This window comes from Pundamilia nyererei, unplaced genomic scaffold (genome assembly GCF_000239375.1).
Source record: "Pundamilia nyererei isolate P.nyererei 1_Seehausen unplaced genomic scaffold, PunNye1.0 scaffold00156, whole genome shotgun sequence".
Taxonomy (NCBI): domain Eukaryota; kingdom Metazoa; phylum Chordata; class Actinopteri; order Cichliformes; family Cichlidae; genus Pundamilia; species Pundamilia nyererei.
Genome location: NW_005187557.1, coordinates 1,362,308 through 1,388,907, shown reverse-complemented (window position 1 = coordinate 1,388,907; position 26,600 = coordinate 1,362,308). Strand labels below are relative to the sequence as shown.

The following is a 26,600-nucleotide window of genomic DNA, read 5'->3' as shown; positions in this document are numbered from 1 at the left end:
TTACTGTTTGCCACCCCATCTCATTCTCCCTCCCTCTCTCTCCCTAAACCCCCCTGGAGTCTGTGAAGTGTGAACAGACGCTTTGCTGTCTCAGCTTGGCAATCTTTGATCAACGCAGGGTTGCCAGCCTTCAGTCGGACAAGGTCAGAGGAGCGAGATGACAGTCTGTGTGTTGTCAAAAGCAGGGAGGCGCCACCTGTTTGAGAATAAATTCTGCTCACTCTCCCATCTACCTGCACCCTTAATGCCAAAGAGCTTCAAACTGAGTGGAGTCAACAGCTTGTTTTATAGAAGTAGGCCTCTTCATTGATATGTCCATTAGACGTGTCCCCAGGTATCCTTGTCAAACTCGCTGCCTTTGACAATAACCAACCTTGGGCTCTATGCAAATGTGTGTTGCGCCGTGAGTTACTGACTCTCAAACAGCAGACGGGATCACTTCTAAGCCTGCCTGTGCATTGGTCTGTGTCAGTGCAGCAGATAAATGCCTGTACAGTTTGTTTTCCTGCTCCGATAGCGAGAATGAAATCAACAGGCAAGCTGTGTCGCTGTGTAGTCTTTTTCAGGCAGTCTTAAGCCCAATCCTCTTTGCTTCCCTCTAGGGTGGAATTTGAATGACCTGATCAATTTCTAATCAGGAAAGACCTGCAGCCTTTCTCTCGTTGTAATGGAGTTTCCCACAGATCTTCTATATGGCAGGCTTGCTCTGAAATTGTTAAGAGCAAAGGGTAGGTTGCATGTTTTCTAGGGTTCATTTTTCTGATGTCTTTTTTGACCTGCATTGCAATGAATGCATTTTATCACCAGTGTGAATCTGCTGTTACCTAAATATAGAGGTATTTGTGGAATCCTAAACACCACTGCACATCACAATGAAGCCCGGGCCCTGGATAAAGGCAGAGGTGGCCTTTTCATGTTGGAAATGAAACCCCAGGAGGTCTGCCTGCTTTGTGCGTCAAGAAAAGCCACGCTCCAAAAAATACTTAATGATATTCTGGAAATTTTATCAGCAGTGTGTTTCTGAATAACTCTATAGGCTCCGTAGTAGGTTGAACGTGGTTTTTACTATTGCTTCCCAACTATTTTTAGCAGACACCCCTCATGGAGCAGTTTGAGTACGCTTTCACTGACACTACATGTCATGCTGTAAATGTATTTGAATTTTAACACAGGGCTTGTCATATTATATCACAGTTTCTCTAAATAATTACCGTGGTCAAATTCTTCTTTGTGTTTGCCTTTTAGGGGTTTTTTGGTCTTGATTTTGCTGGGATTTGTGGATTATCCAGTGTGTATTCTGGGTATTGGCCCAAAGCAGGGGTAGGCAACTCCAAGCCTTGAGTGCCGGTGTCCTGCAGGTTTTAGATATCATCCTGTGGTTATCTAAAACTGGCCTCTGGAGAACTTCAAGCCATGTTGGGGAGGTAATTTAGCCATTTGAATCAGCTGTGTTGGAGGACAAGGACACATCTAAAACCTGCAGGACACCAGCACTCAAGGCCTGGAGTTCGAGACCCCTGGCCTAGAGGCCTGTGGACAGTGGGAAGCCCTTCTGATCCTTCTGGGAAAAAAAAAAAAAGACTTTCAGATTTTTATTCTGTTCAACCACTAGTTTTGAAACCATACATTATACAGCCATGCAAAACAGAACATTTCACGGGATTCTAAGCAGTCCTGTGAAAAACCAAATACACTCTATGATTTAGTCGTTTGTAAAACAACCTTCAGCAGCACTAAGTTAATCATTTTCCGCATGACTTTATTAGTCTTTCAAATTGTTGTGGAATTTTGTCCCACTCTTTTTTGCGTTACTTCAGTTCTTTGAGATGTTTGTTATGTAGGGCTTTCTAATGGTCCTGATCAGGTTTGCTTGGATTAACACCTGGATTCTGTTTTCAGCCATTCTGTTGTAGATTTGTTCCTGTGCTTGGGATCATTGTCTTATTGCACGAGGCAATTTTGGCCAAGCTTTAGCTGCCAGACAGATAACCTCACATTTGACTCTAGAATACTTTGATATTCGGAGGTGTTCTTGGTCAACTCCGTGACAGCAAGTTGCCCACTTCTTGTGGGCATGAAATAAGCAAGTTAATCCAGACGTTAGCTGCTGCAACCATCACAGTGGACTCATGACCTGAAAGTGTGGTCAGAGCTAAAGGAAGAGGCCAAACTAGCTGGAGAAGCAAATAACCACTAATGTTGTAACAATGATGTAATGATGTGCTGATCTGCTGTCTCCTTAAAAGTGAAGTTTCACCATAAATCTACCCTCCGAAGGGAATATTCTTATTTTGCCTAGACGAATGAATGTGAATGTGTCTAATTATAAAAGAAAAAGAAGATTTAACACCAAATCCAATTAGCTAGGGCCAACCGAACACTTGTCCCCATGCATCTGTACCTTGATGCCTTTTTGACATCAAAATGGGATTGTTGAGATGAGTAAATATCACCAAAGTGGTATCTGTCAGCTTATCCCAACTAACTAGCTATGCTTTGGTCTCAAAGACGGTATATAAATGATGGCAGTTGCCCCTGATTTTAGGTTGTGCATTTTGAAGTCTAAGAATTATTTTTAATCCTGCTTTAACCCTTGATGTTGCCACTCGCATGGTAGTATCCGGTAGTGCATGGTAGTACCGACAAGCAGGTCTTGCTGTTGGTAACCCACCTTTGGAAGTAGCAAGGTAGTTGTTTTTTTATCTAAATGTTTCCCCGATGCTAACTAGCAGACTCCAGGTTTTCCTGTCTCGTGTTTCTCGTGTTTTACCAGCTGACTGGCCAACCGGCCAGGTTGCTAGGTAGCTAGCTAGTTCATTGTTGATATTCCTAATTAATGTGGCTGATGGCAAGTGCAAAACTGCAATACTAATGTCTGCAAAGAAACATGGATGAAAACAGCAGCGTGACTGTTCGTACTGGAGTTTTACAACCAAAAAGTAGTTATTCTCCAGTTAATCAATGATTTCTATGTTCAGTCTGTCTTTTTATGTATGCCACAGGGGAGTGGGGGGATGAAAAAGGGGATTACGGTTGTTTCCTGTTTCATTCCAGAAAAGCTGATATGATTTTGCTGAAGACATTTATGGTTTTTGATGATGGTCTTTTTTAAGAGCTAAAAGACTTTGATGCATCCTGTGTAATTTGGCAACAACAGAACAATAAAGAAAACATTTTTCACAGTCTTGCAAATTGTACTGCAGTACAGTCTCCTCTTGGAACTGTTAGTGCTGTGAAATTACAAGAAGCCAGCTTTGAAGAATGTGTGTTGTGATGTGTACTGAGCCACCAGCTTTCTGGCAATGTGTTTGATTTGATTTGATTTGATATACCTTTATTAGTCCCACAAGGGGAAATTTCATAAGGCTGCCGACCTATTGCACGCAATGGCGGCGCCGTCTTACCCTCTGACCATACATACATTACACAAAACATCACATGGGGAAGACAGGTCAGAGAGGTATAACAATGGAAAAATGCACCACATGAGGAAAGAGAAAAAAATAACTCCCCCCAGACTGAGCTCCAATAGGGAGATCAGTTTGAGAACAGAAAAAAACACCTCTGCACATAGCACATGAAAAAAACTCTTAATGCACCAAAGAAACACATGACAAGCAACAGGGATGGGTAAAGGGTGAGAGACAGCCGATTGAGACAGTATATCCGGGCCTGCAGCCTGTGCGCTGGTCTCCTTGATCCACCGTCAGCATCGGAAGGGAATAAGATTTATAAGATGTATGTGTGTGCGTGTCCAGAGTTCGGCAGAGACAGTGTCCTTCACCCTGCTAGGCTAAGTAAACAGTCTTCCAGCCAATCCAGGTGGCCTTGCATGGAATGGGAAGAACAGACTAAACACAGTCGTTATCAGGGTGTTTTTGTTCGGCTCCAGCCTTGAGACCGCAGCTGGTTAGGATTAGGGTTAGTATTAGGTTTGCCTGTAAACCTATGTATGGAATTCTCCTATTTGACACACAAATGGATATCCTATCATACAGGTACTGTAAGGCCAGAATGGTGGAAAAAAACTTGATTTTAAGGGTAACATGTTGTAATCTGTGATTCTAGGCTTTCTTAGCATAAAATGCAATCTAACCCTACGCTTAAGTGGTTTGTCAGTGAGCTGGGGGAATTCAAGAAGTCGATGTTACACAATGTCCTTTTATTTGCCTTCTAGGTGGATTATTAAACAATGGATGACACAACAGTCACTGACCTCAAAGAGTCAACATCAGAGCAGTCAGTAAATCGGATTTACACTCATAAACCTGGGACCACCAGGCTGGAAGAACCACACAGCAGATTTATCTTCCTTTGATTTGAAAGGAATCTGCAAAGAAGTCACATTGATGGATTTAATTAAGGACGTTTTTGACTGAAACCCCGAGTTGTCTGAAAAATAACCGCAAGTCATTTTGACGCCGTGTTTTGACACATCTGAGTCACCTGTTCCATGTGGTCAATGGGCTTGCTCTTTTCTCACACCTTTTGGACTCTAGATTTATCGTGATGCTGCTTTTTTCTGTTGCGCTCTCGGAGTTTCCCACAAGCGGAATTTGACTATCGACAACATGCCTCTGCTCAAAGTCAGGAAAATCAGGACTTTTGCTCTCCTTTTTTGTGTGATTACATTTACAACTTTCCTGTTCAGCTATACCTTCCGGGACCCTTCACTCTACTTCTTTAAGTACGCATTTCGCCTGTCGGACAACTTCTTCTCCAAAGGGCTGTGTGCCTGTCGTCAGTGCATAGCAGAGCTGGAGGATGACCCGTGGTTCGCCGAACGCTTTAACCAGTCCATCCACCCTCTGATGACCAGAGAGAATAGTGCCCTCTCGGATGAAACCTTTAAGTGGTGGCAGGTAAGATTCAGGGGATGTGTGTGGGGGGAATTTGCAATGCTGTTTCTACACAAGATTGGTAATAAAAAAGCGCATTCAGCATTCGAGAGAAGGTGAGGTGCTGAAAAGGAAAGATCATGAATAAAGAACAGAGTTTACACACTGCTGTAATGCTCCCACGACACATTTGTGTTTGCCACATTGATTGTTTCAAATCCAACAAGTCCTTACCAGGATCAAGTTGTGAAGCAAACTCCCACGCACAATTTGTTCATATTTAACAAGCAAGATGGAGAATATGGAAATTCTCTCCCAGAGAATCTGTAGATAACGAGAGACATTTTCCATTCATGACTTGAAAGTGTAAAAGATGCTTGAACTGTTCACTCACTGGAATCTGTCTCCATCACACTTTAGGCCAGGGTTGTCAAACTCCTGTTACATTGTAGGCCTTAGTGTTGGGCCACTTAAGTGAGCCGATGTTGTACCGCGGATGGTGCCCCCGACAAAATTTGTTTCCCCTGCGTCGGGAGTGTTCGCTGAGCAGGGAGGGATCCAGTTTACTCCGCCTCCATTACAGTCAAGTAGACGTGAATGTAGTGATGTTTTAGTTTTGTAAAAAAGTGAAAAATGAGTGTTGTTGCATTGCATTGTTGAGCGTTACAACAGAAAATCATACATTTATTGTTCTCACGTGGTATTCAATGGGATTATTTCAACAAACCAAGAACATTTTGCCTGATAATTATTTGTATCCTCCTGTAACTTTACTGTTTAAAGAGCTAAAACTTCCAAAGTTTCAGGAGTAATAAGTCATTATAAGAAGTGTTTGGGAACTAAAAATCAAGAATGTGAGATCCTTTTTGTTTGTGATTTGGAGAGCCCAACACATGCTCCCGACGCAGGGGAATCAAAATTTGATTCCCCTGCGTCGGGGGCATGTGTTGGACACCGGGACCAGTGAAGTCAGTGTAAAGAAGGTTAAATATACATGTAGATATCTTATTATAAGGAAAAGAAGTTAAATTTTTAACAGTACATGTCAGTTTTTCTACATGATAAAGAAATGTTGCTGAGGTAAATGAAAGGAAATTTGCCAACATGACTCTTTGGACTTAAATTGCAAAGTTCAGGTAGCTCATTGCTCTCACTGTCCGGTAAATATGAAACAGTTTCTGCTAATTCACAGAAAGTCCCTTGTTTCTTATTTTTTTAGCCATACCCATTTAAAAAAAACAATTTTTATAGTCAGTAGTTAAAAAAATAGCAGAATTGTTTATCGTTAATGTAAATACTTTGGTGTGGTATTAAAGGTTATAACTTAATTATCAGTAAATGTTGTAAAACATATTAAAAAATATTTCACATTTTCCAAACCCATCCAGTGGGTCAGATTTGAGCTCAAACCGGGCCGTTTCTGGCCACCGGGCCTTATGTTTAACACCCCTGCTGTAGGCAGTTAAACAGTCATAAAACTAGTTTAGCAGTAAACTTTTACAAGAGCTTTCAGAAAGCTTTACTTTAGTGACTTTGTTGCTAGAAAGTTAACAAAAACATCGGTAACACTGTATGTCTGTTTCCTTGTAATAACAAACCACAAGGAACGCAACTATCTCGCATGGCTCTGTTCCCAAATCACAAACATTTGAAGTTCACTAACTTGACTAATATTTCACCAAAATTATAACATTTTCATCACTGCAAGTGACAAAAAGTGTGAGGTACAGGACCTCATTTCTTTCAGAAAAGGTTTGGCTAATGCTTCGTGACAACTTTCCTCTGAATGGGCTGCCCTACTCTAAACAGCAGAACATGTTTTACTATGTTTTGTAAATCCTTTTCTACTGACATCATATGGAGATAAGAATTGAAAAAATCAACCTCAACCTCGCATCATTTGAAATCTCGGCCACACTTAAGATGAGCATCCAACGCTGTAACATACAGTGGGGCAAAAAAGTATTTAGTCAGCCACCAATTGTGCAAGTTCCCCCACCTAAAATGATGACAGAGGTCAGTAATTTGCACCAGAGGTACACTTCAACTGTGAGAGACAGAATGTGAAAAAAAAAATCCATGAATCCACATGGTAGGATTTGTAAAGAATTTATTCGTAAATCAGGGTGGAAAATAAGTATTTGGTCAATAACAAAAATACAACTCAATACTTTGTAACATAACCTTTGTTGGCAATAACAGAGGTCAAACGTTTACTATAGGTCTTTACCAGGTTTGCACACACAGTAGCTGGTATTTTGGCCCATTCCTCCATGCAGATCTTCTCGAGAGCAGTGATGTTTTGGGGCTGTCGCCGAGCAACACGGACTTTCAACTCCCGCCACAGATTTTCTATGGGGTTGAGGTCTGGAGACTGGCTAGGCCACTCCAGGACTTTCAAATGCTTCTTACGGAGCCACTCCTTTGTTGCCCGGGCGGTGTGTTTTGGATCATTGTCATGTTGGAAGACCCAGCCTCGTTTCATCTTCAAAGTTCTCACTGATGGAAGGAGCTTTTGGCTCAAAATCTCACGATACATGGCCCCATTCATTCTGTCCTTAACACGGATCAGTCGTCCTGTCCCCTTGGCAGAAAAACAGCCCCATAGCATGATGTTTCCACCCCCATGCTTCACAGTAGGTATGGTGTTCTTGGGATGCAACTCAGTATTCTTCGTCCTCCAAACACGACGAGTTGAGTTTATACCAAAAAGTTCTACTTTGGTTTCATCTGACCACATGACATTCTCCCAATCCTCTGCTGTATCATCCATGTGCTCTCTGGCAAACTTCAGACTGACAGACACTGGGTGAATGTGCAGTAGTAGCAGCAAGCAGGTGAATTCTGTACATTAATATGAATAGACATCTGACTATTTTACAGGATAGACAATATAAACATATTTAAAATTAAAGGAATTGAAATGTACATTGTGCCTTGGTTTAGTGTCTGGAAGAGTTGAAGTTGAAGTGAAGTGTACCTCTAGTGCAAATTACTGACCTCTGTCATCATTTTAAGTGGGGGAACTTGCACAATCGGTGGCTGACTAAATACTTTTTTGCCCCACTGTATATGCATGAGAGGAAATGAGACAAAGCATAAAAGTCTCTGTTTAATGTTACTATTACTGTAACAGTGAAAACTCAGTGCATCCCAGTCTTTTCAAGTCACTGAAGTCTCCATCTGGCAACTGTCTAGTGTCAGACTAAACATAATGTATTTGTTTTGACATGAGCACCATGACTTGACATGGCAGTCAGCAGAGGAATTGTTATCTCTGCCTCTTCCAAGATGGATTTTGTCACCTGTGTGATTGCTGGGCATCACTGACTAAATGGCCCCCTGAGAGTAGAAGCCCTTGGATGCAGAGTGACAGGAAATCCAGTTTTTTTACTGTTATTTACTGAGATTTCCCCCATATCAACCTCCATTTTCTCTCCACCGGAAAAAAATCTTAATGGATGTCACGCCCCCTACATTTGGCCTGTCGCGTGTGGGGAACATAAAACGCAGCAAACATAAAAAGGAATCCACGGTCGCTGGATACCATGGCGCTTAGTGTTTTATGGATCCCTTGCCCCATCTACATAAGTACTTATGTACCAGCCCAATATATAGTTTACTTTCTCTATATGTCATCATTAAACTGCAGCTCTCTAAATCAGAAAGAGCTATTCACAGAAATGATCCTACCTTTGTGTGGAAGGCATCCAGTATTCCCACATTCACCTCACACCATGTCCAATTAGAGGCAGGAATAGGCAAATTACTGCAAGGTTGCCTCCTGTCACTATTCATTCCAGAAAGTGCTTCTCACAGGAAGCTTGATGAGGCAAGCATCACATATCAACGGTTGCCCGGCCAGATGGTGTGGCCTGCTCTGCTCCAAGGCAAGGGCATGACCATAAGGTGCATCTGAGCACTTTTCTCCAAGGAGCTGTCACAGTTTACATGTTACACAGCTAAATGTAATTCCTGCATCAATTGCTGCATATTCTAAACTTGCCTGCTGTCCACCTAAAACCTTATTGCCCAGTTGTTTAAATATGATAGAAAAGGCTGAATGAAAATTTTGAACCACATGTATCCAAAGCCATGCTTTAAAATTAGATTGATGTAGAATGTCCTGTATCCATTCAGCAGACAGCACACGCACATTCCTGCGCTTATTTGCTGACTCTCCGAGTTCAAAGCTGCCAGAAGAAAGCAGGGCCAAAAGAGCCCCCGCAGACGGAGCTAAGCCGCCCCTCAGGTTCTTTCAGAAATGTGCTCGGTGTCTTGAGCTCCACTGCCCTTGTTCAATCACTTCTACTTAAAGTGGCCCTGGAGCTGTGTGTCTGTCTCTGAGGCCTGCATGTGCTCTGTCACCAGTGGTTGCAGTCAGAGAGGCAGCCGGCCAACTTCAACGAAGTGGTGGAGGAGCTGTTCCAAGTCATCCCCGATGAGGTGCTTTACATGGATGCCGGTCCCGAGCGCTGCAGGACTTGCGCCGTCGTGGGGAACTCCGGGAACCTGAAGGGGTCCCATTACGGTGGCCTCATCGACTCTAGTGATTTCATCATAAGGTCAGTAAACACGTCAATCAGAGGTTTGATTTTGAAGCTCTCACTTCTATTTACTCTGCACTGTGAAAATTGAATTGTGGATCTGTTGCTTCACTCTGCTTGGGCAGAGTGAATTTAAGAGTTGAATTTAATTTTTCAAGCTTCACAAGTCAGTTCATGTTATGAAAGCATCACACGAGGGCAAGGTAGCTGCTGGTGCAGCCTGTCGTTAGACATCAGAATTACAAAAAAACAAGAAGAAAGAAAAGCAAGCGGCAACCTCTGAGCTGAAAACTGCCACACAAATGTCAAAAATTGCAGTTCCCCTAATGGGCACATGAGGATGATTCCAAAAGCAAGACTTCCATGTAAAATTCCCAACCAAACAACATTAAAAAGTATAATTACAGCCTGGTACAATAGCAGCTTTACCCTCTGTGGAGGCCCAGCATCACAGCCCACCATGGTTGAACTGAGCTGGATGTCTCTACCCTGGAATTATCTGACTAATAATATGGCCTACTGCCTACTGGTACAGCTCCACTCCTGACTAAAAACACTGGGTATCTGGGACAGGTCGATATGTGCGACTGATACAGTTCTTTCTTGCTCTGCCTTTAAGTGTGCCATGCTTTAGCTTGGAGTAAGAGAGCTAACATACCACGGAGGAAGGTCATTTTGAAGGTTCAGTAGCTTGGAGGTTTTTCAAACCTGCGATACCAAAAGCTTTTCTTCTTATTTTTACGGTAGTTTTTGATTTATTTGCAAACTGTGGTTAAGTATTCCGACGTAACTGAAGAGCTCAGATGATGACGCTTCTAGCTCTCTCTTTCACTCCCTTTCATTATGTTCAAGGCAATATTTGCTTTTATTGCACTCATGGTTAGAGAACATTTGATTAATATTGACTAGATTAATATTATTTTGCTCCATCTGTCTTTTGTCAGCACATCTCCATATATGATATGTGGTGTGTGAGGAGGTGTGCTTACAGGCAGTGCAGGGAAAGTAAAGATGAGCACAGCTTTAAACAGCCACAGTAGATGCAGTAGCTTACTAACTACAGACTAGTGTAAATTTGAAAAATGAATAACTTGCTTACATTTTTTTGGGATTTATTTAGGTTCTGTTGCCATTTACTATTTTACTGAGATCACCACTTATATTTTAGAACGATAAAATGTGTTGTCTTATATATGAAATGATACAGATATTTGGTGCTTTAAAAATCTTTCAGCTGTCAAAAACATAAACAGACATTCTAAATATTTTTATGTGAAATTATTTGTATTTTTATTGTTTTTTTTTAGTTAAGAATAGAAATATGGGGGTGCAGAATAAAGGTATTTTATTGTCATAAGAAGTTGTGGAGTACTTGTTTACGTTCTCCCTGACTCTGCTAGGATCAGTTCCTTGTTTGTGCGTTTCCAAACATGTGTGATGCCAAGTTGCAGAGTGCCCCTGGTGGACAAAATGTGTAATATCAGCCCAGATTACATGGTTGAAGGGTGTTTCTCCCTTCTCTTTTTTACTTTTTAAAATCCCATTTATCGCTTGTTATAATTGCAGACACCAATAGATCAGCAAGTAGCTAAATATCAAGGTCAATATATCAGACAGGGTTTAAATTTTGCACTCTAACAAGAAGGCTTCTGCTTTGAAGCCCACACTGTAGTTTCATCCATCATTTATAACCAGTCTATTAGTTGTAGACGAAGAAAGTTTGCTGGCAGCTGGCATCAATAATAATGATTGCTAGCTGAAGCTTAGCTACTTTGCCTTTCAAGTGGCTGGTTGTTGTTATGACTACCATAAAGAACATCAGGCATGCCTACATCCCAACACTGAAGCAACATGTATATTTCAATAATAAACTCTACTTCTTAGATATTTCATAAGTTCAAAATAATATTAAAATATTAACTATACTTATTTCCCTATATCGTATGAATATATTCTTTCCAGCTAATTACTGCTACGACAAACTCAAATAGAGCAGAAAGTCGTGCAGTAAAATGATTAGAAAACACTGTAGCCAAAATATGCTTCCCATTTAATTTAGAGATAATACTGAAAGAAGTCTGCTCAGGGCTGAGTGCACCATTGACTCTATGAGGTCTTGTTCTCAGTGTGTATTCTTGGAATGTGAGAATCTGGCATTCTTTAAACTCATCTCTATATTTAGAGATAGATCTATAGATATAGAGGTAGAATATTAAGGCAGTGAAAGATTTCTAATATTTAGGTCATCATTCCTGGTTATGCCCCTAAAATAATTTTTACTTTGCTGGTACAACAAATCAAAGTCGGCCCAGGAACCTGGTTAAATGTGCCAGATGTTTTATCATTTTTAATTTTGTCTTTGTTCTTTCATTTCATAATTTATTAACCTGGAGGCATCCTTGTCTTACTGTTATTGCCTCGTCAGATGTCTTTTCTTTCCCTGGATTTAAAAATGAACTGAGGGGTTTGCTGCTTTTAACAAAAGCAGCTCTTGCTTGTTCAGTCCAACCAGTATTTACCGCCACAGAAGATACAAAAGTTCTGCAGTTAACTATCAAAATTTTCAGCTTAACAAAACTTTTACTATGCAAATTTCTATCGGTGTTCTGCTACTGGAAACCGAATTCCCCAGAGGAACCTACCCAATGGATTAATAATGATCTGTCTCTTAGGACTGCGCGATATATCGAGTTTTTAAAAAATATCGATATATTTTCATACAAGATATAAGATATGACAATATCGTTTATATCGTCTATGTTACGTTATAATTATACTTGTGGAGCCACAAGTTTGCCTCTCTTTCGTCCACTTTTGTCTCTATGCAACGTTACTGGGCCTCGCCTCTCCTTCACTGAACACAACTCCTCCTCCCCCATCACTTCACCCGCAGGCAACGACAAGATGGACACGACAAGTCTCCGTTAACGAGTTACCGCGGATCGCCCGTGCGTGGGGCTGCACGCCGTCAACCGCGAGCTAACCGCGCTAACGACATGCATGGCCTAAAATCCTTTCATTTTCTCAAAAACCGACATTGCGCCTTATGGCCATAAATGGCACCTGTTAAGAGACACGGTTACGAAGCAGATTTCAAACTCCAGGCTGTCAGCCACACAGTAGAACATGGGAATAGAGCAGCTGTGAAATCTGTCTTTGTTATTATGCTCAGCGTCTTTTAGTTTACATTTTGACTGCACAATTGTGAGCTTTTTGTTATGCACAAAAACAACATTGTTTTCTTTTATTTATGGAGCATTATTATTTAATAATATTATTTTTGAGTAATTTCTTCATGTACATCTACGTTAATAAAAGTCCCTGTGTGACATCCGGGACACAGCTTTGACTAAGAACTCTCTTTGTGTTCTTACCTTATGGCTTAAAAAATATATATCAAGATATATATCGTATATCGCCATCCAGCTAAAAAATATCGAGATATGAATTTAGGTTTATATCGCCCAGCCCTACTATCTCTCTATCTATCTTATTATTGCCATAGACTGTATATAAAAGATGGACATAGTCGCCATGACAAAAGTGGCTGCATTTAGATGAACATTTAGTTACTAAATGCAACAAAAAAATTTATGGGTCCATTACACAGACACTGATACTTGCTAACCTGCTAAATGCTATTGTCTATTAAATGGACCAAACACCCAACATACATATAACATACATATAAAGGAGTAAAGCATAGAAACAAGTTTGTTTTTGTGTTTTCGTTTTGTTCTTTGTCAGGTTGTAAACACAGATTTCAATACTGTTAAGTTGGAAATTCATTTTAACATCTATGACGTTTGGAGACACAGAGGCTCAAGTGGTCGTTAGAGGAACTGCAGTATTTGGCACACATAAAGTATGTGTCTTTGTGATCTTGTTTTAAAAGAGTAGATGCACTTCGTTTTTATTTCACTGATTTCTCTCATGACTCATATCTCTCTCTCTGTATTTGATTTGCCGACTGCGCTCATCAGTCCTGTCTCACTCACACATTTATGCTCTGCCGTGAAGCTTTCCAGAAAGAAAGGTGGGGCTAGAGATTTGACTGTCCCACATCCTCATTCTGGGTTAGATAACCATTTGAGTAAATTGCCTCAACAATGCAGGAGATAAAAACCATGCAGTTTGAATATTATAATGTTTCTCCCGTGCCTTGCGGTGATGAGAAACAGAAGAAGAGTCTGTTGCTCTCTGTGTTCTCACATATCAATTACAGCACAGCAGAGAAGGAATTTGAATAGATAAAAAACAACAGAGTTTGCTCTCTGAGGTATAAATGACAAGAATGTACATGAAAGGGTTAAAAAACATGCTCGCTCAGACTTTGTTGATGCTGTTTCTCCAGAGTAGAGAAGTCACTGATTGCATTCTTAAACAACTTAGGAGAAAAATCAAATTGATAGTTATTATATCTGAAGACTGAAGTGTAGTACAGCTTGTTTTTTTTAAAGCAGATTAACACCAAAATTTAAAAGATGACTTGAAGAAGATGAGGATGACCACTTAAAGACAAAACCTTGCTTCAAATGTGTTTTCAACTTTTCAATTGGCACAAAACATAAAACAATTAAACAAATACTATAACATTGATGCCAAACTGAAGCCTTTGCTATGTCCTGATTCTGTTTTATCACTTTGCAGTTTGGATTTGAATGAGACTTGTTGAGCTCTGACTCAGAATAAGCTAAAGGCTGCAGGGGTGGGAAATGTATATTCCTCGAGAGTGGATTTGTATTATCTAGAGGGAGTTCTCAGAATAGTATTTAACAACTCTGAAGGCTGTTACAGTCTGCATCGGAATTATCCTCTGCAACTACAAGAGATAAAACTTCATCAGTATTCAAAGTTTTTTTTTCTGAACAATAATGTCTGCACTACAGATTGTGAAATAGTTTTATTAAATACCATACCTACTAAATGTTTTATATCAGATCAGAATTGATTAGTGAACAGTAAGAAGAGGGTTAAAAAAAACAAAAAAAAATAAAACAATGCATTTCACCCAGATCCTCTAAAGCCTCCTTTATGGATTATTATGAATATTGAACAGCACTGGCCTGTCTGCTAGAGCCTCTTGTTTGTTCAGCAGATTGAAGTGGAAAATAGATTTGAGTCATAAAAGCAGCCTTTGCATCTTCCTTTCACAGACAGTTTTTGTTCTTCTAAGGCGGTATAATTGATAAGCCGATGCACATGATCACTAAAACCTCCGTTTTTTTGTTTGGGGTGGGGTTTCTGAAATGCACCAGTCCACAAAAGTCCACTTCCTGTTGGTGTGGGAATTCAGATAAGAAGTACATTTTAGACAAAGACTTGGAATCACATTTCATCTGTTTTATAGTTCACAAATAGGGAAGAGAAGGGAGAATAATTTGGAATAAAGAGCAAATAAGCGTGGCCTGGTATGTCTGTGCTTGTTTAAAATTACAGCCAGTGCCATAGAAAGTGCAAAATAACGTGCATGAACTCTAGATAAATATTTCAAGTTACTTTAATGGATATAAGGATATAAAAATAACAATGGATAGAAATAGTTTATGTTCTTCTAAAACATAGTAATTGATAAGCCACACATACATAACGCATACATCCATCTGTCTATTCTCTTCTGCTTATCCTGATCAGGGTTAAAGGGATGGGCAGGCTGGAGCCTATCCTAGCTACAAGGTGTTACGGTTAGGCCCACTATGTTGTCCATCTGATATGATGGTCCATTTGAGTTTTGCCAGACAAATATAGTTTTTATGAATAGCATGAGGAGGGACTATAGGCTATACCCAAAAGATGAGCATTACTGTTGTGGTTTCAGCCAATAGTTTCTAGAGTCCACCTTTAAAACCTCAGTGTTAGCCATATTAGCTTTTTAGACCCAGGTGTCACCACATCTAGAAAAGAGGGTGGGTTGCTAACTGAGCAAGTTCTACCTAACTTCGTTGACAAGGTGCAAACTTTGCCTAAAAGAAGACCATATTATTCAGATAAAAAGTAACTTTCAGCTGCACCCTTGCCACCAGGGGTCACCACAGCATGTAGTTCCACATGTTTGTATACCAGACACAATCCCAAGGGAGACTTGTGTCAAGCTAGAATTAAACCCAGCTTTTGCTTGCCAAGTAAATGCTAACCACTAAACTACTGGAGCCACATATTTTTATTAGCTAGGCCTGAACTAGTTGATTAATCTGATATTATTTATACAGTTGATACAGTTGTCAGCAAAGGGAACAGTAGTTACAGAGTTACTAATGTTTATTAAGTAATGTAGTAACATTAATTACCAAAACTATATATATACAATGTTTTTAAGATAAGACCTTTTTGGAAAGTCTATTACTACTTCAAATTGAAGTGACATTTTAAAACTAAATATAGTAACTTGAGCCTGAAAAAATTGGATGCTTTTAGAGGAGCAGGGACAAACATTAGCCCAATTCTGTGGACAAGCACTCAGTTATGATCGATAGCAAACAGATAGATAATCTATTCAGCATGATGGTCATATCAACAGATTAACCATTAAGCAAATATCCAAAAGCAAATTTCTTGCATTATTCTTACAAGGCTTTTAATTCAACCCAGCATGGCTTTGCCAACCTGCTATGACATTTTGCCTCTGTATAAAACCATATTATTGCACTTATCTTCTCTGGCAGCCCCCTCCATGGCAGCAGCATGATACTGTCAACCAATTCAATTATAGAATGACAGGACAGCAGCAAGACAAGAGTTATTACTTTGCTATTAGCAGAAGAGCTTCCTCTAGACGTATGCTTTGAAAATGTTTGCTGTCTTTTTATTTACTGTAGGCTGAGCGTCACATTTTCAGTCATGCTTGGTTGGAAGCTGTGGTGCTGAGCCAAAAGGTCACAACAACAGTGAATAGGAAAGGGACCACTAAGGGGTACATACATTTTTTCTTTTCTTTTTCTTGTTTTTTTACAAACCTGAAATAAACTGTTGTGCTGATTGGACTGACGTCTATATGCAAATTTCTAAAGCAGTGGCTGACACTCGCTGGGAGCACTGTCCAGTAAGAACGAGCAGGCTGAAAACAAAGGATTCCAAATATAGTTCAGTTCACTCAGATCCTCTAAAGCCTCCTTCACAGACTATTATGAATATTGAATGGCACTGGCGTATCTGCTAAAGCCTCTTGTTTGCTCAGCAGATTTCATTAAAAAATAGATTTGACTCATTAAAAGAGCTGTGCATTTTCCTTTGACAGACAATAGTGAGCTCATTGGCTTTTGAATGATGAAATCTTATAAGAGATATGCTGTTGAAGCACCAGTAAGTCACTGTAATTATTAAAATTACATTCAAGATGTGTTTTTTTTGCTTTCAGCTTGTCTTAGGGAATGTTATAGTGTTACACTATGCTCAATTCCAGTTTGTATCTGCAGATAAGGACATTTTAGACACAAAGTCAATGTTTTTGTCTAGTAAATGTAAAAATACAGCTAACTTTATGGAGGTGAAGACACAAATAGTGGAATCACATTTCATCTGTCCTGCACTGTAGTAGAGATAAGGGAGAGTAATAAGGGGCAAATATCAGACAAAACTTAATGGAAAGCGTAATGGAAAGGGCAGCATAAAGGTGAGGAACTATAATTACAAATTAATACTTTCATGAATAGCTGAATAGAAATACAAGAGACACAATTAAAAATGGCAACTAAGTGGAGAGGAAAATAACAAAAACAAAAAGTCACCAAGCATCAGATGTCCATGGAAGTTATTTTCTGGATTAAAGATCATCAGCTTTGACCTTTAAAAAGACATCCCTTTATTGCTAAATTTGGTTGAAAGGTAAAGTGTAAAAATTGTCTCTATGACCTCATTTTGAATTCATATGACCCGTTGTGCAGTTTTCAGGAGAAAAACTGGATAGATTAGTTAATAGGTAAAGGTTTAGCATACATCATATTCAATTAGAAACCAAGTTCCAAAAACTAGCCACATGGCACTGGCTACAATAGCAGGTCTATCCACATATGGGAACACACAATTTTTGTTCAACTGCTCATTAACATGATATCTAGTCAGCCAATCACGTGGCTGCTGCTCAGTGGATTTAGGCCATTTGGGTCAAAACAACCTGCTGATGTTCAAACTGAGCATCGACAGGATGCAAGGTAAAAGGGGATTCAAGTGACTTAAATTACCTTTCTTCCCCTTATTCCAATGAATTTGGCATACTTGCTGGTGCCAGAGTATTACCTGAGTATTTCAGAAATTGCTGACTGGGATTTTAATGCACATCCATTTCTAAAGTCCCAAAAAACAGAAGACATCCAGTGAGAGGCAGTTCTCTGGGGGAAAAATGCTTTGTTGCCTATCAGCTCGACAGAAATTAGCACTTCTTACAACTAAAGTACAATAGCATCTCTGAATGCACAACACACTGATCCTTCAAGCACATTGAAATTAGCTGGCAAATAATATGTCCAATAATATGTGGTGAAGCCTGTTCAAGAAGTTTGTGATGCTCGTTTTTCAATAATTAGTCACTGCTTGCTAGCATTAGTTAGCACTCCGCTCACTGGTGACATATGGCTCTCAAAATCAACCAGCACTTTTTAAAGAACTTTTGTGCTGTTTCTTGTCTGGTAAAGTCATCTTTTCAATATTTCTAGAGGTGGTATTGGGATAAGTCATGATGTTAGTCAATCTATACCAGAATAACCACTATAACACATACAAAACCTGGGAATTTATTTTTATAAAAAGTCTAATCACTCGAGGCACGTCTGAACAGAGACTATCAGCAATTGCATTCTCTTAGTAGTCTGTATGCTCTGCGGGTACACTAGCATATTTCATTTGAAATAGAAGTAGTCTGTCTGGGATGTATGATTGTCTCATCATTTTTATTTACTTGAGGATCAGTCAAGCTTATAGTCGACATGATAATGTAAGCCCTTGCAAATAACTTCATTAAGATGGATCTTGGAGCCAGCAGATGTAATAGGCAGGCATTTGTGACTCAAAGTCTCTGGATGAAATTGGCTTTAAAACTGGGATTTTAACACAAGTAATGCACATGCTTTCTCGCTTTGCTTCTCTTCGGTCTTCTCTCAATCTTTTTCTTTGTTTATATACTTGTTTATAAGAAAGAAGTTGGGTGTGTGTGTGTGTGGGGGGGGGGGGGTTGCCTTTCTCAGTGAGAGACTCATTAAGATATTGATATGTTCCTGGGGGCTGATGAATGGCCAGAAAGCTCCATGTGATGCCTCTTAACCCTGTCTAAGGATAAATAAGCTGCACTTTGGTGTTGGTAATCAGTAGTTTAAAGTTCAAACAAAGATCTAGTATTAAAAGCTAGTCCTTCCATTATTCCTCCTCCTCCTGGTTATTATTACTGCACAATGAGAGGGGTGCCTTCAAAGATTATTTTTTCCTAAAATTTCCATTAAAGACTTCATTTTCATGGGCACCCAATCCACTTTGCAATCAGTGCTGTCCTTGGCTCAGCGGACCTTTGTGTTATTGTGAGGCAAAGAACAATTGAGGTCTCTGGCTTGATTGCTACTCAGGCTACGTCACACTACAAATGAGTGCCACCAGGGCACTGTAGGAAATTTAGATTTGCTGTATGAAATTCACTTGATCGGGTCATGATCATCTTTTTTTCTTTCGTTTTTTTTGCATATACCCTGATGTACAGTGATCAGCAAAGAATATTTGATACTAAGTGTTTCAATGATGATACGAAAATGTTAAGCCATCCCTCATTTCTTTGTGTTTGGAAGGTAAACTGGAAATAGGTATAGCTGTTAAGGGGAACATGTGCAAACATAAATGGACATACAGTGTACAATTTAAAACCAGAGTTTTTACTATTTTAATAAACGTGAAAGTCAATATTTGTCTGTCTGAACAGTCTGAACGCTTAGGCAAGCTTTCTTGTCATTTCTTTAAGTTATCCAGACTTCCTGAAGGACATTCAAAGCTCTTCTTTGGATATTTGCTGGCTGTTGTTCTGTTCTGTTGGTCTGGGCTCTTGACTGATCGTGTTGCATCCAGCTATGCATGTACTATATTAACAGGGTCTTCAGGATTATTTCTCGTCTTTCCTCATGTTGTGCACTTTCCATTGTTATACCTCTCTGACCTGTCAACCCCACGTGATGTTTGTGTAATGTATGTATGGTCGGAAGGGTAAGATGGCGCTGGCACGGCTGGCAGCCTTAACCCAATTTCCCTCGGGATGAATAAAGTATTATCAAATCAAATCAAGTTTCTCGGACAAGAAGTGAAACGTCTTCAAGGAAACTTATAGAAGTCCAAGTGCTTTTCTTTCCAAGGCTCCTTAGACTGTAAAAAACAAACAAAAAACTTTGGCTTCAGAAAACCTGGTTCAGAAAGACCACTTTCAAAATGACAGGAAAATATGTCTCTTTGGAAGCAAAATAAGAAAAAATAAGAGGTGCCTGAAGACATTTGCAGCAAGAACAGATCATTTCATTTGTTTTAAATATCTTAAAACACACTGAAAAAAGGGATATACTTTCAACTCCCACGCTACAGTAGTAGGATGCATCCTGGCAGCAATATTCCCCTCAGTAAGTGTTGTTGTGTTCATTTTCTGATATAGCAACACAAAAAGTGATAATGTCTCCATTGTGTCATTACTGAATAAGAGGGCATTGTTGTGCAAATGCTGTGTTAGCACTGTTTCATTCACTTCCGTAAAAAGCTAACCACAGCACGCAGAAGGCTCACCTTTGGAGCTTTTCTGGATTCGAATGATAAGTGCTGGGATTGGCATTGGCCTTTTCTGACAACATTTTTCCCAAAGCATTTGAAACGAGGAGAAAATTCAAGCTGTTGAAAGGTGATGCAGCCTCCGTATTCTTCATATTCTTCATATACATTTTTATCTTCTGCTCTGTGTGTCAACTGATGTTTGCTTGTCTTTTTCTTTTTTGATAGACACACCCTCAAGTTGGCAGTTTCTAATTTGCTTGAGGTTGGTGGTAGTCAAAGCAGACTCATCCATGACAGTTCTGGGAATCCCAGAGAAAACTTTCAGATAATCCAAATATCACACGACAACTTGAAAAAACATTAATGAACATTTAAGAAAACAGCAGAGTGAACTAAGCAGATATTATTACTCAATACCATTTTATATGTTCAGCTGGCATTTATCCTCAGATATCTGTTAAGTGAGGTCAACAAAAAGATTTATCTCTGTATATGAATGAAGTAAACTGTGATTCAGTCTTGGTTAAGTAGGTTTTGTCTTTTTATACTGGAAACTCCCCAGTGCCTTCCTCAGTCTCCCGTGTATCACCTCCTGTTTTCACAGATGCAGCAGCCCTGCTCATTTATCTTTACCACCACACAATAAAAAATACAATTCAAGAATTCAGTAATAATTGTACCAAGTCATTCCTCACCCAGGCCCTTGATACAGCTGCCACATCTGCCGGTTTAGCTCACTGGGATGAGCGGGCCTGGGTTTGAACCCGACCATTTTGCCGCATGTCTCCCTCCGCTTTCCTGTCACTCTTCACTGCGTCTGTCCAATAAAGGAGGGGTTCATCCTGGTGTTTATGAGTGCTGTTAAATGCAGGTGAAAGCACCAGCAGCTGATCTAAAACGGAATGATGCTGGGAATGCTGAGCCCCACGTGTGAAGCCCCCAGGACTACTTTGTAGCTACATAAGTTTGATGTCCCAGCACACTTCCTGATGAAACACTGCTGGTTGTAAATTAACTTATTCAGGCAAACTTTTTGGTGACCTGGAAACAAAAGTACACATAACATTCCTCTTTGTGGAAAAACCATAAATCAGAGGACCTTCTGGTATCTAATTTGCATGTCTATTGCAGCTGTCTCAGGGACTCATCTCCAGGAAGCGTCAGTATGGAGGCCAGGGGTTGCAGGATGCTTATTTTTCAGTTGCTCTCCAGTGTTGATGAATCCGGTTCAGAGAGGGCACAGCTGTGCGGTAATGTGCTGGGGTGAGGTTGACATGCAAAACAGCTGTTGTGGGTCCACTATAACTGATGTTAATTAGACTCTGAGTTATTGTTTTTTGTAACTGCTGGGCTGCAGAATCTGTACTTCAGTCTGTGGTACACTTTGGGATTGGTGTTTGACTTGTTCAAAGAAATTTTGAACCTTTTAAAAAGAAAAAAATTGGTAAACAGTTTCAGAAAGTTTTATATTATATTCAGAGTACAGCAGAAAACAAGTACAACAAAAACATGAATCAAAGACTAATATACTGCGCATAAAAATTAAAGGAACACTGTGATAGGGACCCAACACACACACAGGATTTCATGCAAGTGCAGGTCCGTTTTATTTTGTTTTAGCAACTGTTTTCGGTACCAGTCACTCCGTAACAGCTGCTCCATTCCACACACCCTCCTCCGTCTCCGCCGTCACTATATATACACAGAGAAGAAGAAGATCATTACAGTGAGCGCTCACACCTGCCCTCTCTGCCACACCTCAGCGCCGCTCTGAGAGCTCACAGTACCGCCCCTCCACTGCAGCAGGCCCGAGACCACATCCCTGCCACAAACACTTTTTATCAGAGTAGATATGAGATGTGGTATGAAGCTTGGCAATTTGGAAGGGGTTCAGAATATTGCTGCTATTCCTTCAAATCCATCTGAGCCAGTGGATGTGGTTTGGGTATCTACCTTCTAACTGAGGTGTTTGACCTTCTGAGGAGGTCCCAGTAGGTCAAACCAACCAAGGATTATATCCCTCGTTTGGCTTGGGAACACCTTGGTGTACCCTCAGATGAGCTGGGGAGAGGCGGTCTGGGCTTGTCTGCTTAGATTGCTACCCAGCAATGGATGGATAAAGATTGGAAAGAACCATGAAAGAGTAGTCAGTTCTGCTTAGATTCCCAACTGAATGAAGGGACCTGAAAATATCTCCATGGAAGCCATAATAACAGCTCACCTTAGCTTGTTCTGAAGTTCTTTTCTTGTGTGAAGTGTTTTGTACCATGGGCTTATAAATGAGCCTTTTTTAATTCGGTGAAATGCAGTCATACTCAGTCTTGAAAGTGTTGAAAGCCTTAATAAAATGCTTATACAGCCATAAAACAACATGGGCAGAGGGACAAGTATCTGAGTTATGCTTTAACAAAGCAGCTACATGTAAGAAACAATTGCTGTGACATTATTAACCCTCTACTGCACGACTTTTTAATTTTTGGGGAAAAAAATATTTCTCCCTATTTTGGGGGAGCTTTAGGGTCCCTAATAATATATCAATCATAAAATTTGACACCCAGACAAGAATAAGTGAAGCTGAGCACGGTGATACTCTTATGAATTCCCCACATCTTTCTTTGTCGTCTTAAGGTCAAGGAAAAGACAAGAAGGCTTTTTTGAGTCTTCAGTTGTACCCAGCTCTGCTTTCATTAGCCAGGCTTGCTGAAAGTCTTTAAATTTATTTGCTGAGCTCTGAACTCCTAAAGGATGAAGTTTAATGTAGATCGATCAGATTCTGTTTAGTTGTTTTTCTGCCAAATACGAAAGAAAATTAAAGAAGAAATATGGAGTGATGGAGGGGTCGAAATGCTTTGCAGCTTAAATAGACTGCCAAATTGGTTGTTTTGATATATGATTTAATGCTAACACTAATACAGTATATACAATCATTAATTATTTAGCAGCCGATTATATTTTAACTGAATGAAGAAAAAAGAGGAATCCCCTAAAATCTGTATATATAATGGCAAGAAATTTAATTTGGGATGTGAAACGTGCTTTTATAAAGCAAAGCCAGTTTTGTCCACTTTGTGCTACGCATAAAGATTTACAACAGAAACACAAGGAGATACTGTATCTTCTGAGGGGATGCAGTTCAGCTTGTCATACAGAGTATGATAATGAGGAGATGTATGGGTTTGTGTGTGTGTGCTTGTGAAGGTGAATGCCTGTGTTTGTAAAGGAGAGAAAGAATGAAGTCATAGTGGGTCTGGTGGATGTGTGCAATAACCTATCCTGTGGATTCCTCAACATTTCCCCCAAATTGTGTTGTAATTCAGTCAAAAGATTATTCTTGCTTATAGTTAGTTTCCATCACTTTTCCATCCAAAGGTTAATAACTGCTCATCGAGTGTGATGTACAAGATGAGGGAGGCTTCGTTAGTGCTCACTTAACAAGTCTGAGTGCTCATTATGTGTTTGCACATTCTACAAGTTGAGGGCTGCTTTAACAAGAAGTGTGAGGTGAGGTGAGGGAGTGTGCACGGCTGTGTTTGCTGTGTCAGGGAAAGGACATTAATGGTTGTTGGCTGTCCTGGTGAATACCTATTAGATGAAGAATTGATTGAAACATCCTGCTACTTAACTATAAAAAGCTCACAGTGTAGTAGCCAAGCTTTCTTTGGGTGTCCACAGAGCAGACTGCTGCTATACATCAGACCGTGCTCGGAAGGCAGGTAGATAATATCAGCTGTCGTTCCAGGACAACTGCAAGCTATTTACTATACCGAGCAGGCGGTGCCAGACTGTTGTAGAGACATCATAAGGGAGAGATATGGCTCAGAGAATCCTGAAATGTAATCTATGGGTGGATTTTACAATCGTACAGATGGTGTTAGTAATATAACTTCCAGGAGCGAAGAAAATGCTTCCAAGCATATCAAATATGACAGGTTATTCTATGCATGCAGTGTTTATGTTCCAACTAGCGTAAAAATAAATGTTATCTTAGAAAATGCTTACAAATGACAACGGTGGTTGCTCATTTAAAAAAGTGTAAAACAAAGAGGTCAGATGCAGACAGATGTTTATAAGTAATGTGTGTCAACTTAAAGATTTGCATTATTTTTTATTCATTGCTCTGAATGATGTCAGTAAAAAGCTGATATTTCTTATATCTGTTGTTTTTAAGGCAAACAGCTTTGGCTCCTCCCACCTACTGTTCAACTCTTTTGTTTACCAGGGCAGCAAATCAGAAGCTGGTTTAAAGGCAGTGGAAGGGGTGATGAAACAACTTCTTTCAGACATAAGGTCAAGATTTTTTTTTTATTTTTTTTTAATTCGGAGTCATTCACAGCTATTCCAAGAATAGAAAATATGGGGCTGAAAATGAGCATAATTGGTGTCATTTAAGACACAGGGACATCTCTTCTTTTATCTCAGTTCTTGCCTCATTCGTGGTCCCATACCTTTACTCATTCGATAAAAATGTAAATTGCGATTATTGGTCAGTGGAAACTTAACTGTTAGGTTTTTAAAAATGTACAGACACTCGGGTTTTCGAAGGAAAGCAGCAGCAATGTGGAGAATAGAGAGGATTCTGAAACACCAGTGACCTTTAAAGTGTTAGTCAGCTATTACATGCTGCGTGATCCGTAAGCATCAGGCTGCCTTATGGAACTCTGTCCAATAATAAGTGGACAAGTAATGTGCAACCACATGCCGGCAGGCAAACAGTCCTGATATTAAAGATGTCATTATTCATTTATCAGCCTCACACTCCTGTTTTTATCCTTTTTTAAGTAAGTAAATAAACAATTTAAAAATACAATTCCACACACTCATGGACCGGGACCTGCACATTTGCAGGTTTTCACTTCTAGCCTGAGTGCAAACTGAAGTCCATCTGATTCCAGTGATGTTTCAGTCTCAAGGCTATCAGTTGTCTTGACTGAAAATATGAAGACGTACAGTAACAATGTAAATATAATATCTTAACTGAGCCTAGACCAGTGTTGGGGTCGTTACGTAAAAGCAGGGAAGTTTTACACGTTACTTGTTACCTTTCGTAAAAGTAATACATTACATTACTCCAGAGAAAGCAGTTTGTTACACTACTTGTTACATTACTTTCACGCTACTCTGTAAAATGATCTGAAATATGCTGTCACATGATTAGCAGTTAACAATATAAATCTTAGGCTGCAGTCCCACGCACCAGCAGAAATTTCCATCCAATCGAGGACACACATAGAATGTTTTTTTTTAATATTTACACAATTAAATATTACCATGATCGTTACTGTCATTTCTACAGTAAAAACATGAACAAATAGAAATGGAGGCTGCGAGGCTGACTGCCCATCATTGCCTTTGTTACCAGTTCAAGTTCAGGCTGCTGCTGCTCGGCTGGAGTCGGCATGCACTCAACTTTATCATCACTCTGGGTTCTTGGCTAGAGTGATGATAAAGTTGGCACCGTGCACTTAGCACTGTTGCCTCACAGCAAGAAGGTCCTGAGTTCAATTCCACCATCAGGCCGGAGTCTTTCTGTGTGGAGTTTGCATGTTCTCCCCATGTTTGCATGGGTACTCCGGCTTCCTCCCACTTTCCAAAGACATGCAGTTAGTGGGGATAGGTCAACTGGAAACTCTAAATTGCCCATATGTGTGAATGTTTGTTTGTCTCTATGTGTTAGCCCTTCAACAGACTGGCGGCCTGTCCAGGGTGTACCCTGCCTCTTGCCCTAAGACAGCTGGGATAGGCTCCAGCCCCTGGAGCCTATCCCAGCTCCAGGGGCTGAAAAGAATAATAATGTTATTTTTGATTTTTTTTAGACATTTAAGCTATAAAATTGTGCAAAAAAGTGTTCAAATGCTGCATACAAAATAACTAGAATGTAAGAAATGTGTCTGATGCTTAAAACTCAAGGGAGAGGACCCTCAGACTTCCCGGCTAATGTGGCTCTCCCATTGATCTCACAAGCTTTAAACTACTCTGAGGAGTTCCAAGATATCAGCTAACATTAGCAACACTGATTAGCAAGCCACATCCACAAGCTGTATGGGTGTGTACACAGGTACAGGTAGCAGGCACGGTCTGTGGGGACTGACTCACCTCAAGCGGTTGTTAGAGGAACTGCAGTGCCTGGCACTTCCATGTTGGGTTCATTTCTTAGCTTGGTCCACACTTACTGCCTGATAACATCTTTAGGAACTGGCACCAGATGAACTGATCATCGCTGAACCACACAGACAACAAACTTTCAGTCACTGTTTGATTTCATCCATAAATAAACATTCAATAAGTTACGATGCCATGAATTGATAAGCACGAAGCAGCTGTTAATCCACACAGTCAGGTTTGCTGCAGTGTTAAACCCACACGGTGCTCCTGTTTGAAATGAAATGCTTCATAAATAAACAACCCAGGAGTTGTTTATTTTTCCCCCCCTTCTCACCGTCTCTTCTCCCCTTTGGTTTTCTTTCTCTCTCTCCCCCTCTTTCTCTCATTCATT

General features: G+C 40.0%; 1 protein-coding gene across 2 annotated transcripts in view; it reads left to right on the top strand.

Moving 5' to 3' along the window:
• The window catches only part of LOC102200994 (CMP-N-acetylneuraminate-beta-galactosamide-alpha-2,3-sialyltransferase 1-like), a 93,248-nt gene that overhangs the window by 41,903 nt on the left and 24,745 nt on the right, over positions 1-26,600 (top strand). For both annotated transcript variants that reach the window (XM_005745259.1, XM_005745260.1), the window contains 2 exons: positions 4,178-4,862; positions 9,210-9,403. In XM_005745259.1, the coding sequence (XP_005745316.1) occupies positions 4,572-4,862; positions 9,210-9,403 (485 nt within the window). In that variant the 5' untranslated portion in view covers positions 4,178-4,571. The remainder of the gene's footprint in view (positions 1-4,177; positions 4,863-9,209; positions 9,404-26,600) is intronic.